The following is a 12,935-nucleotide window of genomic DNA, read 5'->3' on the forward strand; positions in this document are numbered from 1 at the left end:
CCTACAATTTCTTTAAATAGGATTATCTCTTTCTTCTTGAACAAACTTTGCTAATTTGTGTCTTTCAAGGAATTGGTCTGCTTTATCTAGTTTTCAAATGTATTGACATAAGCCTGTTCATAATATCCCATTATTAGGCTTTTTTTTTTTTTTTTTTTTTTTTTTTGAGACAGAGTCTCACTCTGTCACCCAGGCTGGAGTGCAGTGGCACAATCTCGGCTCACTGCAACCTTTCCCTTCTGGGTTCACGCAATTCTTCTGCCTCAGCCTCCTGAGTAGTTGGGACTGCAGGCGTGCGCCACCACGCCCAGCTAATTTTTTGTATTTTTAGTAGAGACGGAGTTTCACCATGTTGGCCAGGCTGATCTCGAACCCTCAAATGGTCCGCCCACCTCAGCCTCCCAAATTGCTGGGATTACAGGCATGAGCCACCATGCCCAGCCCATTATTATGCTTTTAAAATCTGTAGAATCTGTAGAGATGTTCTTCCCCTCTCTCATTCCTAATATTGGTAAGTTGTGTTTTCTTTTTCCTGATCAGTTTGATTTGGTTTATCGATTTTATTGATATTCTCAAAGAACTAGATTTTTTGTTTTATTGATATTTCTCTATAATTTTTCTGTTTCACATTTCTTATGTTTTAATTTTTGTTTTATGGGTTTTTTTGTTTTTGTTTGTTTGTTTTGTTTGTTTGTTTTTAAGAGACAGGGTCTTGTTCTGTTGCCCAGGCTGACCTTAAACTCCTGGCCTCAAGCGATCCTGCTGCCTTGGCCTCTCAAAGTACTGAGATTACAGGTGTGAGGTATCACAGTCAACTGCTTTTCTTATTTTTATGATTCCCTTTCTTCTTGCTTTGGGTTTGTTATGTACTTCTTTTTCTAGTTTCTTTAAATGGAAGCTTAGATTATTGATTTGAGACCTCTAGTTCTGTAATATAAGCATTTAGAGTTGTAAATTTTTTTCTAAGTAATTTCGCTGATATCGTTGGAGAACATGCTTTGTATGACTTGAATCCTTTAAACTTATTTAGACTTGATTTTTGGTCCAGAATCTTACCTATCTTGGTAAAAGTTCTGTGTGCATTTAAAAAAAAAAAAAAAAATTGCTGTCGGGTATGGTGCCAGTTAACTCAAGTTGGTTGATATTGTTGCTCAAGCCTCCTACCAGTTTTCTGTCTTCTTCTTCTGTTGATGATTGAGAGGCTATGAATATGGATTTGTTTGTTTCTCCTTGTAGTTCTGTCAGTTTTTGCTTCATACATCTTGAAGCTCTGTTAAGTATGTAAACATTTAGAATGATGGAGCCTCTTGATGAACTGACCCCTTTATCATTATAACTCTATTCCTGTAATATTCTTTGTTCTGAAATATACTTTGTCTGATATGAACATAGCCATTTCAACTTTCTTTTGATTAATGTTAGCATGGTATACCTTTTAAAAAATGCTTTTACTTTTAACCTATTTGTCTCATATTTAAAATGGATTTCTTATAGGCAGCGTATAATTAGGTCTTTTTTATTCAGTCTGAATTTTTTGTCTTTTTGGTAGTGTTAAGGCCTTTATATTTAATGAAATTATTGATATGGTTAGGTTTAAACCTTCTACCTTACTATTGTTTTCTATTTGTGCCATCTGTTCTTTATTTCCTTTTTCCTTTTTCTTCATTCTTTTGGATTATTTGTTATGGATTATTTGATTTTATCTTTATTCATTCTTATTCTACCATGTGTCTCTGTGTGTACATGTGTGGCTCATCTAGAGTTTATAGTATGATATTTAACTTACTACTGTTTACCTTCAAGTAATAGTAATGTCATTGCACATACAAGAACCTTGCAAATATGTACTTCTCCTTCTCCTGTCCTGGCCTTTATGCTGTTGTTGTCGTATGTTCTGCTTCTATCTATGTTACAACCTCCAAAATACATTACTGTTATTTTTTAAAGCAGTGTTTCTCAACTTCAATACCACTGACATTTTGAGCCAGATAATTCTTTGTTGTTGCCTCCCAATACCCATTAGAATATTATTGAATATTCTATTAAGAATCACTGTTCTAAGGTGATTTTTAAAATAAGAAAATGAGGCTGGGCACGGTGGCTCATGCCTGTAATCCCAGCACTTTGAGAGGCCAAGGTGGGCGGATCACTCGAGGTCAGGAGTATGAGACCAACCTGGCCAAGATGGTGAAACGCTGTCTCTACAAAAAATACAAAAATTAGCTGGGCGTGGTGGCGGGTGCCTGTAATCCCAGCTACTCAGGAGGCTGAGGCAGGAGAACCACTTGAACCCGAGAGGCAGAGATTGCAGTGAACCAAGATCACACCACTGCACTCCAGCCTGTGTGACAGAGTGAGACTCCATCTCAAAAAAAAATTAAAAAAAAAATAAGGAAATGTTTCTATTCACTCACCTGGCTGTCATTATCGTTGTGCTTCATTCTTTTGTACAATTCCGGATTTCCATCTAGTGTCATTTTCTTGTGCCTCAAGGATTTCCTTTTCCATTTCTTTAGTGCCATCCTGCTGGTGGTAAATGCTTTTATTTGTGCATCAGGAAATGTCTTTATTTCCCCTTAACTTTTCAGAGCTGTTTGTACTGGCTTCAAAATCTAGGTTGTTTTCCATTGGTACCTTCAAGATGTTGCTCCACTGTCTCCTACCAGGTTTCCAGGGAGAAGCCTGCTGTTGGGCATATCCTGGTTTCTCCACTCTACCTCCCGCCTTTGTTCCTGGTTTCTAGCTATTTGATTTTGATGTGTCTCAGTTAAGTCTTTTTCATGTTTCTCTTGCTTGCAGTATCTGTAGTTTTATAATTTTCTTCATATTTGAAATGTTTTCAGCCATCAACTCCTTAAAAGTGTTTTTTGTCTCTTCTTTCGAAGACTCCAATTCCCTATAGTATAGTAGGCTGTTTGAAGTTATCCCACTGCTCACTAATGTCCTGGCCTTATTTTTTTTTTCCAGTCTTTTTTTTTCTTTCTGTTTCATTTTGGACAGTTTCTGGGACACAGTTACTTGGAAACAGTTTGATTCTTTTGAGTTTGGAGGGGAGAAAGTCTCCAAACTTTCCACAGTTGCCGGGAACCACTATCCTCCTCCAGTGCACTGACTGCGTACTCTGGCCACCTTGTCCTCCTTCAGCTCCCAGCTCCATCTCCTCAATGCACAGAGACCACAGCCTCCAGCTGGGTCTTCCTCCCTGTGCTGCAGCCTGGACGCTTCCCCAGGAGGAAGCTGGGCAGGAAGCAGGCTCTCTCCAGGATCACTGACCTGTGCTCTTATTGTCCAGTTGGGGTTTGTTTGTTTTTCCTGCCTTTTAAAAAGGTCATTTGAAGGCTGGACATAGTGGCTCACACCTGTAATCCCAGCACTTTGGGAGGCTGAGGCTGGCAGATTGCTTAAGCTCAGGAGTTCGAGACCAGCCTGGCCAACGTGGTAAAATCCCATCTCTACTAAAAATATAAAATTAGCTGGGCATGGTGGCGTACTCCTGTAGTCCTAGCTACTCAGGAGGCTGAGGTGGGAGAATCGCTTGAGCCCTAGAAATGGAGACTGCAGTGAGCCGAGATCACACTACTGCACTGCAGCCTAGGTGATAGAGGGAGACCCTGTCTCAAAAAAAATAAAAATAAAAATAATTTTTTAAAAGTCATTTAAGGCTTTTTCTGTATTTGTACATGCTTTTCATATAGGTTTCGTCTATCTTTCCCAGTGTTTTAGTTTTCTATTTTGGCTGGATGTGGAGATTCTCCTTAATAACTGCTTATTGAATGTATGTGTAGATATGGATTCATAATCTTCTCTTATTTCCCATGCCTCTTTTTCCCCTTCTGTCACTGACATTTAAAAATAAACTCATCAGAAGAGAAGCATGTAGGAAGGCATGCGTGAAGCATAATTTGTGCTCATCCTTCTCTGCTTATCAAAATTGACTGATAGAAATTAGCTGGAGTCAGTTTACCTGCCCTTAATCTGTCTGGAGTCATGAAGAAAGAGACAAAACTGAGTTAGGGAAATCTTGAAATAAATAAGCACTGGGCTGGGCCTGGAGCAGGAAGATGAGTGGACTCAGCACGGAAGTGTGGTTGCCTTGCAGGTTGTGTGTCGCAGCCCTGTCAGTGAATAACTTCTGTGACAACCGCGAAGCCCTGTATGGTGTGTTTGATGGAGACCGGAATGTGGAGGTGCCCTACCTTCTCCAGTGCACTATGAGTGACATTTTGGCTGAAGAGCTGCAAAAAACAAAAAATGAAGAAGAATACATGGTCAATACGTTCATTGTCATGCAAAGGTAAAACTCAGAGTTCCTGCTTACCTGCTGTGTGTTTTCTTGCTCTTTTGAGTGTTTATCCTCTGTTTAGAAAAGCAGGTGCCCAATGGTCTCCAAGCCATGTTTTTTGACTGTGAGTACCAAGATGCATTCAGGCAAGTTCGGTGTTGCCCAGGCATCAGGAATGGTGCTCCAGTTTGAGACATACTGATGTTCAGACAACTTTGTAGAAGGCTCAATGACAAGGAATTAGTTTCTCTGAAAACTGGACCTCACTGGCCTATATTGATTGCAGATTTTCATCAGATTGTTTGCAATGCCATTTCTCCTCCCGAATCATGTGAGCTCTAGGGGCTTTTTAGACTTTCTGGTGTGGGGACCTCTCTTTGAAATGGACCGTTTCTATCCTAGTTTCTTGGCCCTTATGAAATACTATCACTGGTTTGAGATAGTGCAAACCTTTGTGAAATCAAGATAGTCAGATTTTAGCCCAAGAGTTAAATCATTCTTTATATTTTGTTTTCCCCTTTATTAAATGTTCAAGACAGTGTTACTGGCAGAATCCTAGGCCATAGCCTGGAGTTTCCACCAGCAGCAGAGCTTTAAGTTGCTGTAGAAATTGTGGAATATTGTTTGTAACTCTTAGAGGAATGAGGATTCCCTCATTCAGAGAACTGTTTATTCTTACCGCCTTCATGGCTTTCTGGGTGATAATGGAATTGCCTGTCTATAAGTATTGCCTGTCTATAAGTATTGCCTGTCTGTCTATAAGTATTGCCTGTCTGTCTATAAGTATTGCCTGTCTATAAGTATCGTGCTGCAGACTCGCTCATGTGGGACCCAGGAGTGATGAGTGTACTGGTATTTGAGGTCATGAGAGCAGTCATGGTATTTTATCCTTATCTGCTCTTTCTCTCCCTTGATATTCTGCCAGAGCAAGTAGCTTTGTTAGAGGGGTAGAAGTGGTGTCTGGCGAGAAGTGTTCAGAGCAGCCTTTACAGTGATACCTGCATCACAAATGGTTCCTCTCAGAGAGCTTGGTGGAGGCAAGCCTGGGGTGGTTCTTGCTGCTACACTCACCCCTGACTTTCAGATTCTCAGTGAGCATATACAGTTAGCAACTGAACAATAATGGCTAATATCCAGCAAGCCCTTAATATGTACCAGTCATTGTTCTAAATTTTACCTTACGTGTCATAAATTGTTACCAGTTAGCTGGGTAATGGTACTGAAAGTGATGTACAGTGAGGTGAAGCACAGTGCCTACGGGCTAGTAGGTAGTGCAGCCAGGACCTGACCTCGGGTTGTGAGACTCCAGAGGGTGTTCTAACTAGCAGGCACATCAGCTTTCCTGTTTTTACCACCCTTTTGTTCTAGAAAAACAGCAAGCATGTATCATATGCACACACATACACATGTGCATACAGACCACAGCACAAACACATCCCTTCACAACCCCCAAAAGGTCTGCTTTTTATGCACCCTCAAGCACTGGATAAGAATTAAAAACTGAGAACCCCAGTCTCGGATTACTTGCTATACTTTTTACAAACCACTGTGCTTGTGAAAGGGAGAAAGTAGAGATGCCTTGGAAGGAAGGGTTCAGAGCCAAATATCTGAAAGTTGGAGTTTAGGAACCTAAACTGTAGGCCCTTCTCCAGGGTCTTTTGTATGTTTCTTATTTTCCCTATCTGTTAAGAGGGTACGGGGTTGTGTGGTGAGCTTTTGGTCCTTAGGGGAACAGGTCTTTGTGCAGGATTTCCTAATGCATGCAAGTAGGCAGCCCTGGTTTCCATTGCTCCTCTTGCCAGTTGCTTACCTTACACATGTGATAGGAGCAGACAGTACCTGAGGATCTGCCCTTGTAAAACGGGAGGCTGTTTTTCTTAACTTTCTTGCTCCTGTACCACTCAGGAACAGCAGGGGCCTGGGCAGTGTTACCATTTGTGGGGCTTGCCATAGGAGTTCATGAGGCCACGGGAGCAATAATGGTCTTTTGTCCCTCTCTGCCGTTTCTCTCCCTTGATAATCTGCCAGAACAAGTAGCTGTGTAAGAGGGGTTTTTGATTTTTGATTTTCAGAATTTGCAGGTGCTTCCTGCATTTGGTAAGTCTGTGGATTGTCATGATTAAAAAGATAAATCATAAGCACTTGGTATTTGATTACTAGAATGTCCTTTCTATGAGTTTTCTAGAATAGATGGTACTGGTCCAGAAAGTCTTTATAGGGCAGGAACATGAACACTCCAATACTTCAAGGCTCCTACCAGCAAACACCCTTATAAGGGGGAGAGGGTTGTCAGGTTTTTCTGAAGTGTGCCTGTCAATGAGGTAGGGTGTTTATACCTGCTCTTATGTGCATGGTTTTTTCAGTGTTCCTCTCCTGGGGACAGAGGGAATTTAGAGAAGCAGATGGAGAAAGAAGTCATTTTCCTGCTGTCTTTGGAGTGTGCTGATAGGGCAGTGTGGTTGATGAGGGTAGCAGGCTATACACAGCAGCCCAGGGGCACCTGCCTTCCAGAGCAGCACCTGTGGCTTTTAATGGTACAGTGATACTGTCTTCCAGTTGTGAGCCTCTCTGTGTGGATGTGTGTGATGTCAGATTCAGGGGCTCTTTTCATCAAAGAGGTGGAGCAGGGTGTGCTTTAATGAAGGAGGCGGAGTGGAATCCCCAGCTCTCTCCTTCCTGGCCCTGTCCAGTGGTGCGGTCTTGCTGTTGAATTTGCAGAACTGGCACTGATGGGCTGTGTTTGAGTGTCACCCCCTCTCTTCGGATTCCAGGAAACTTGGAACTGCTGGGCAGAAGCTTGGCGGTGCCGCTGTCCTTTGTCATATCAAGCATGACCCTGTGGACCCAGGAGGATCCTTCACCTTGACCTCTGCTAATGTGGGCAAGTGCCAAACAGTTCTCTGTCGAAATGGAAAACCGCTGCCTCTGTCCAGATCTTACATCATGAGCTGTGAAGAAGAGCTGAAGAGGATTAAACAGCACAAGGCCATTATCACTGAGGTGAGAAAAGAGGGGTGTTCCCCAGGATGGTGAAGAGGAGAGGAGAGGAGACCAGGTCATAGCAGAAACTTGCTAGGGAGCATTTGCCTTCAAAGAACACTTTTTAAGTTGGTTTGATGTTAGAATTCCAAATCCATAGTATCACAAAGCAAATGTCTTACATTATGACGTATGCTTGTTGGTTGCCTCTCTGCATCAGGCACTGTGCTGCGTGCTTCATGGGCACGATCCCATTCCATGTTTGCAGCCACTCTGCAGAAGGCTGCTTTGGTGGTTGAGGGCTCTACCCCTGACATCACACTGCTAGTTTTCATATCTTAGCTCTGCCACTTGTAGTTTGTGACCTTTAAACCTCTCTAAGCCTCAGTTTTCTCATCTGTAAAGTGGGAATAATCATGCATCTGTCCTATCTTACAAGGTTGGTACGACTTGTAAACTATGAACGTCTATGTAAGTGTACTAGTTGTTATTTTGGTTCATACCTCATGTCCCATATGAGTACACAGTGAGCAGTTCTCAACTGGGGGCAGTTTGCTTCCCCACAAGATATTTGGCAACATACGGAGACATTTTTGGTCATCACAGCTGGGGCAGAGAGTGCAATTGGCATGCAGTGGATTGAGGCCACTGAGCATCCTACAGCGCTGCTAGGACAATGCTGCTCAACACCCCACAATGCACAGGGCAGTCCCCACAACACAGACTGTGGTGTGTGTGTTTGGAGGGCGTGTCTCAAGGAAGAGAAGTAAAATACAATACAAAACAAAACCTCATTGTTGAGTATTAAGCAATGCAAACAAAAGCGGGGAAGAGGCGAGGCGCAGAAAACAAGAGAAGTCTGACGTGCAAACCATGATTCATGTAGGTCACAGAAATCATTTACCTTCAATTGTGTTTGGCATAATGTTGAACTAAAGTTGAATTCAGTGCATTCTATACACATTAGACTGTCTTCTGCTCCCTAGCACAGTGTCTACCATCCATGTTCATCCTCTCTGCTCCAAGAATAGACAGAGAACAAATTCACACAGACTCATTTGCACAGAATCCCATGTATAGCTTGAGTCTTTCTGTTTCTTTCTTAAGGCCCTCATCAAAGCCTATGTGGAATCAGTCTTTTTTCTCTACTGGACTATAAGCTTTCACCAGAGTCCACCTCAAACTGTACATGGTTCTATGGGTTTTATCAACAATGTAAGACTGGAAACCTCTTGAAGGTAGATGTTTCTCTGCAGGTCACTGCTGTCTGCTCACGTCATTTTTTCAGGCACAGGGCAGATGACCGACACTTTGATGAATTAGCAAATGGAGCAGAACTCCTGGAGCCCATGGTGGAAGCTTCAGTGCTCATGAATCACAAAACCATTGGTTTTGATGTAGAGAAATCTAAAGGGATGGACAGAACAGCAAGAACAGTTTCTGCCAAATTCCATGCTTTGGGGACAGATTATGTCAGTAGAATCAAAGCAGTTTAAGGTTGTGCTTGAAGCCCATCTTACTAATTTTACTAATAGGAATGCTTACCTGCTTATAAGTGTGGTGTGGCAAAGTTGTGTGAGAAGCTGGGAAAGACATCCCTAGGACAAGCAAACACCTTGCCAAATCCCAAATAAAGGAAAGTGGTAGGACTGGAAAGGAAATGGATATCCTCTGAAAGAAACACTTTGTCATCCCAGACAGGGATTTGTCATAATGAAGCCTTTCCTGGAAAGAAATGTTAAAACTAGGGCATGTAGAGGTATGTCATGGACCTGAGAATCTCAAAATTTGAAGAATAAAGAACCAAGCAGGTACACATGGCAAAAACAACAACAACAACAACAACAAAAAACCATGTCTTTTTATTGGCAAGTGGTCTGGCACTTTGGTAATTGATTTAAATAGCATGCACACAGCTGAACTAAAGCCAGCAGATCTTGCCTTCTCCATTGGTCAACAGGAAATCAACTTCAAGGAAGTTGTAAGAATTGGCATTTCTTCTTTAGCATCTGTTCTCCTGACATGAGCATTCTTACCCACCTAGTCACACCAAGGTTTTCTCTACCGTTTAAGTACTTTCAAGTCCTCTCTGGACCTTCAGACACTATTGCCTCTTGTGATCATGCAGAGCAGTGGAAGATTTAGAGGCATTGTCTTGATATATGCCTGCCTCGTGTGTCTTTGCTCAGGACTGGCTTCTATCGGAAAGTCTCTTCCTACCTCAGAGTCTTCCTACACCTAGCCCATCTGAGGGCCGATCCTTGATCACCACGTTCACCAAGGGAGGGAAGATGTAAACCCACGTTTACAGGAGGAGCTAGCCAGCTATGCTTGCTGTGTAAGGCTAGATGATGGCTTGCTTTAGATAAACAGCAGGACTTGTGACCTAGTGTAAATGGGGTCCCAGTAACACACATAACCGAAATCTTTTCCTTTTGTCCCTACTGCTCCTTACCTGCCCAGGCCTACTACCTGGTGTTTCTGATGACAGGTGCACATTAACTACTCACTAGAGAGTGAGCCCTTCTTTCCTCTGTGGGCCACACAGCACTTCTCTGTGGTCCTACAGTCGAGACAGTCGAGGGACCCGCAGGGAACCTGCACAGTTGCCACAGGTGCTCTGTATTAACTGTCTGTCTGCAAACCCTTGTTCTTCCAGGATGGCAAGGTGAACGGAGTGACTGAGTCCACGCGTATCCTGGGCTACACCTTCCTCCATCCCAGTGTGGTGCCTCGTCCCCACGTGCAGTCCGTGCTCCTGACCCCCCAGGATGAGTTCTTCATCCTAGGCAGTAAGGGGTTGTGGGACAGCCTGTCCGTCGAGGAGGCCGTGGAGGCCGTGCGCAACGTGCCCGACGCCCTGGCTGCTGCCAAGAAGCTGTGTACCCTGGCCCAGAGCTACGGCTGCCACGACAGCATCAGCGCTGTGGTGGTGCAGCTCAGTGTCACTGAGGACAGCTTCTGCTGCTGCGAGCTCAGCGCCGGTGGGGCTGCGCCACCACCCAGTCCTGGCCTCTTCCCTCCCTCAGTGAGCATGGTGATCAAGGATCGGCCCTCAGATGGGCTGGGCGTGCCGTCCTCCAGCAGCGGCATGGCTTCCGAGATTAGCAGCGAGCTCTCCGCTTCTGAGATGAGCAGTGAGGTGGGGTCAACGGCCTCCGATGAGCCCCCGCCCGGAGCCCTAAGCGAGAACAGCCCTGCCTACCCCAGTGAGCAGCGCTGCATGCTCCACCCCGTCTGTCTGTCCAACTCCTTCCAGCGCCAGCTATCTAGCGCCACATTCTCTAGCGCCTTCTCCGACAATGGCCTTGACAGTGACGATGAGGAGCCCATCGAGGGCGTCTTCACCAATGGCAGCCGGGTGGAGGTGGAGGTGGACATCCACTGCAGCCGGGCCAAGGAGAAGGAGAAACAGCAGCACCTGCTTCAGGTGCCAGCAGAGGCCAGCGATGAGGGCATTGTCATCAGCGCCAACGAGGATGAGCCAGGTCTGCCCAGGAAGGCAGACTTCTCTGCCGTTGGGACCATTGGGCGCCGGAGGGCCAATGGCTCTGTTGCGCCCCAGGAAAGGAGCCACAATGTGATAGAGGTGGCTACAGATGCACCTCTTCGAAAGCCTGGAGGCTATTTTGCTGCCCCGGCTCAGCCGGATCCCGATGATCAGTTTATCATACCCCCGGAGCTGGAAGAGGAGGTCAAAGAAATCATGAAGCATCACCAGGAGCAACAGCAGCAGCAGCAGCAGCTGCCACCACCCCCTCAGCTCCAGCCGCAGCTGCCGCGGCACTACCAGCTGGACCAGCTGCCAGATTATTACGACACACCACTATGACCCAGCCGAGCTATTTAACAAATAAACTAACCACAAAAGACCGAGTTGCAAGAGTCTCCCAGGCTCACATTAAACCAGGGGTTTTACTCCACATCCTTCCCCCAGACACTGTTCCCAACCTGTCGTTGCAGCTAATCTGTAGGTTCTCTTTCTTTGGATTATTTTTTTAAATAATCACCACTTTCTTATAGTGATGCTTTACCAATATGATTTACATTTGTTAACTTCTCCCCCTAACATATCAGATATGTAAAAACAAAGAACAAAAGGTTTAATATATTACAGAGAAACAGTTAATGATAATGTAATATTTTTTAAAATGGCTTTTTGTTGTTTTGTTTGTTTGGAAGGCAGGGCAGGCTGCCATTGCTACATGATTTAATAATGTAATTCTGTATTTCTTTGGGGGGAAAAGGCTTTTTTTTTTGTCTTGAAAATAATAGACATTTGTAGAATATGGAGACTAACTCCTAGGAGTTGCTTTACTCTGTCAGGTGACTTAAGTCACTGGGATTCACTAATTTTCTCTGAGAGAACAGCTGATTGAGAATTTCTATTGTAAATAGCTCAGTGTTATATAGTGAGGCTTACGATGTTTTGTAGTCTTGGCGTAAGGACACAGCCCAAGTAACTGACGTTTCCCCTCCCCCTCCCCTCTGAGGAGCCTGCCTGCCTCACAACTCACCCTCACTTCACTGAATGAGGAGGCTGAGCAGCTGCAGTGTTTCTGTCCAGAGGAAGTGGATCTTAGGCCACTGGACAAGAACCTGCACCCAAGGGCCCTGAACCCATTTTCCTCCCCTGTCCCAGCCTCTCCACTTTGACAGACACTTTTAACTGTGTTCCTTACTGCTGCCACAATCAGCATGGTTGTATAGTGCCCCATTAGGCCATTTACATACCCAGAGTTATACTCAAGCAGAATGCACAAATGGACATGTCATAATTTTTGTTATAATAAATATGAAATTTACAAGTATTTACAAGTATCTGCTTTTGTCTCAGCAGGCAGATGTGTCTTGGAGACAGTCACACTAGCTTGGGTTTGGAAAGAATGGATGGAATATTGGGGTTATCAGATATTTCTGATTTTTTTTTTTTTTAAGAGAAAAACATCCAGTAAGTTAACCTACATTGAATGAAATGTGAAATTAACCGAATGGTAAGCAGTATAATTAGCTGATCTTACAGCTTTTCTTTTCTTTTTTTTGAAATGGAGTCTCGCTCTGTCTCCCAGGCTGGAGTGCGGTGGTGTGTTCTCTGTCCACTGCAACCTCCGCCTCCCGGGTTCAAGTGATTCTCCTGCCTCAGCCTCTGAATAGCTGGCATTACAGGCACCCGCCACCATGCCCAGCCAATTTTTGTATTTTTAGTAAAGATGGGGTTTCACCATGTTGGCCAGGCTGGTCTCACACTCCTAACCTCAAATGATCTGCCCACCTCAGCCTCCCAAAGTGCTAGGATTACAGATGTGAGCCACCGTGCCAGGCCTGATCTTACAGCTTTTCTATTTCTTCTTATGACTTAGGGTAAGATGTTCGGGTACTTCTTAGGGAAGAAGTGAGAAGGGGGATAGACAGAGGTTGCATAGATAGAGGAGATCCCTGGACAACTTTACTCTCACGAAGCCAAGTGTTCAGTTTTCCTGGGGGCCTGTAGCTCACATAAGCGGGTTAACCTTCCTCTTACTTGGACAGGGTCAGTCGAGCTGGTTGGCTTGCACTCCACCACCAGCAGGAATCATGTAGGTGCAGCGGTGTGTACTTAAGAAAGCCAATATTTCCAGCTACGTCAACTGCATTTACAGACAGTGGACCTCCGCCCTCACCTCGCCCCCACCCT

At 44.4% G+C, this 12,935-nt stretch overlaps 1 protein-coding gene across 1 annotated transcript in view; it reads left to right on the forward strand.

The window, feature by feature from the left end:
* The window catches only part of PHLPP1 (PH domain and leucine rich repeat protein phosphatase 1), a 257,199-nt gene extending 245,127 nt beyond the window's left edge, over nt 1–12,072 (forward strand). The window contains exons 15-17 of the mRNA XM_054460529.2: nt 4,100–4,294; nt 7,054–7,282; nt 9,921–12,072. Coding sequence (XP_054316504.1) covers nt 4,100–4,294; nt 7,054–7,282; nt 9,921–11,093 — 1,597 coding nt within the window. The 3' untranslated portion in view covers nt 11,094–12,072. The remainder of the gene's footprint in view (nt 1–4,099; nt 4,295–7,053; nt 7,283–9,920) is intronic.
* The last annotated feature ends 863 nt before the right edge of the window (nt 12,073–12,935 follow it).

Source organism: Pongo pygmaeus, chromosome 17 (genome assembly GCF_028885625.2).
Source record: "Pongo pygmaeus isolate AG05252 chromosome 17, NHGRI_mPonPyg2-v2.0_pri, whole genome shotgun sequence".
NCBI lineage: Eukaryota > Metazoa > Chordata > Mammalia > Primates > Hominidae > Pongo > Pongo pygmaeus.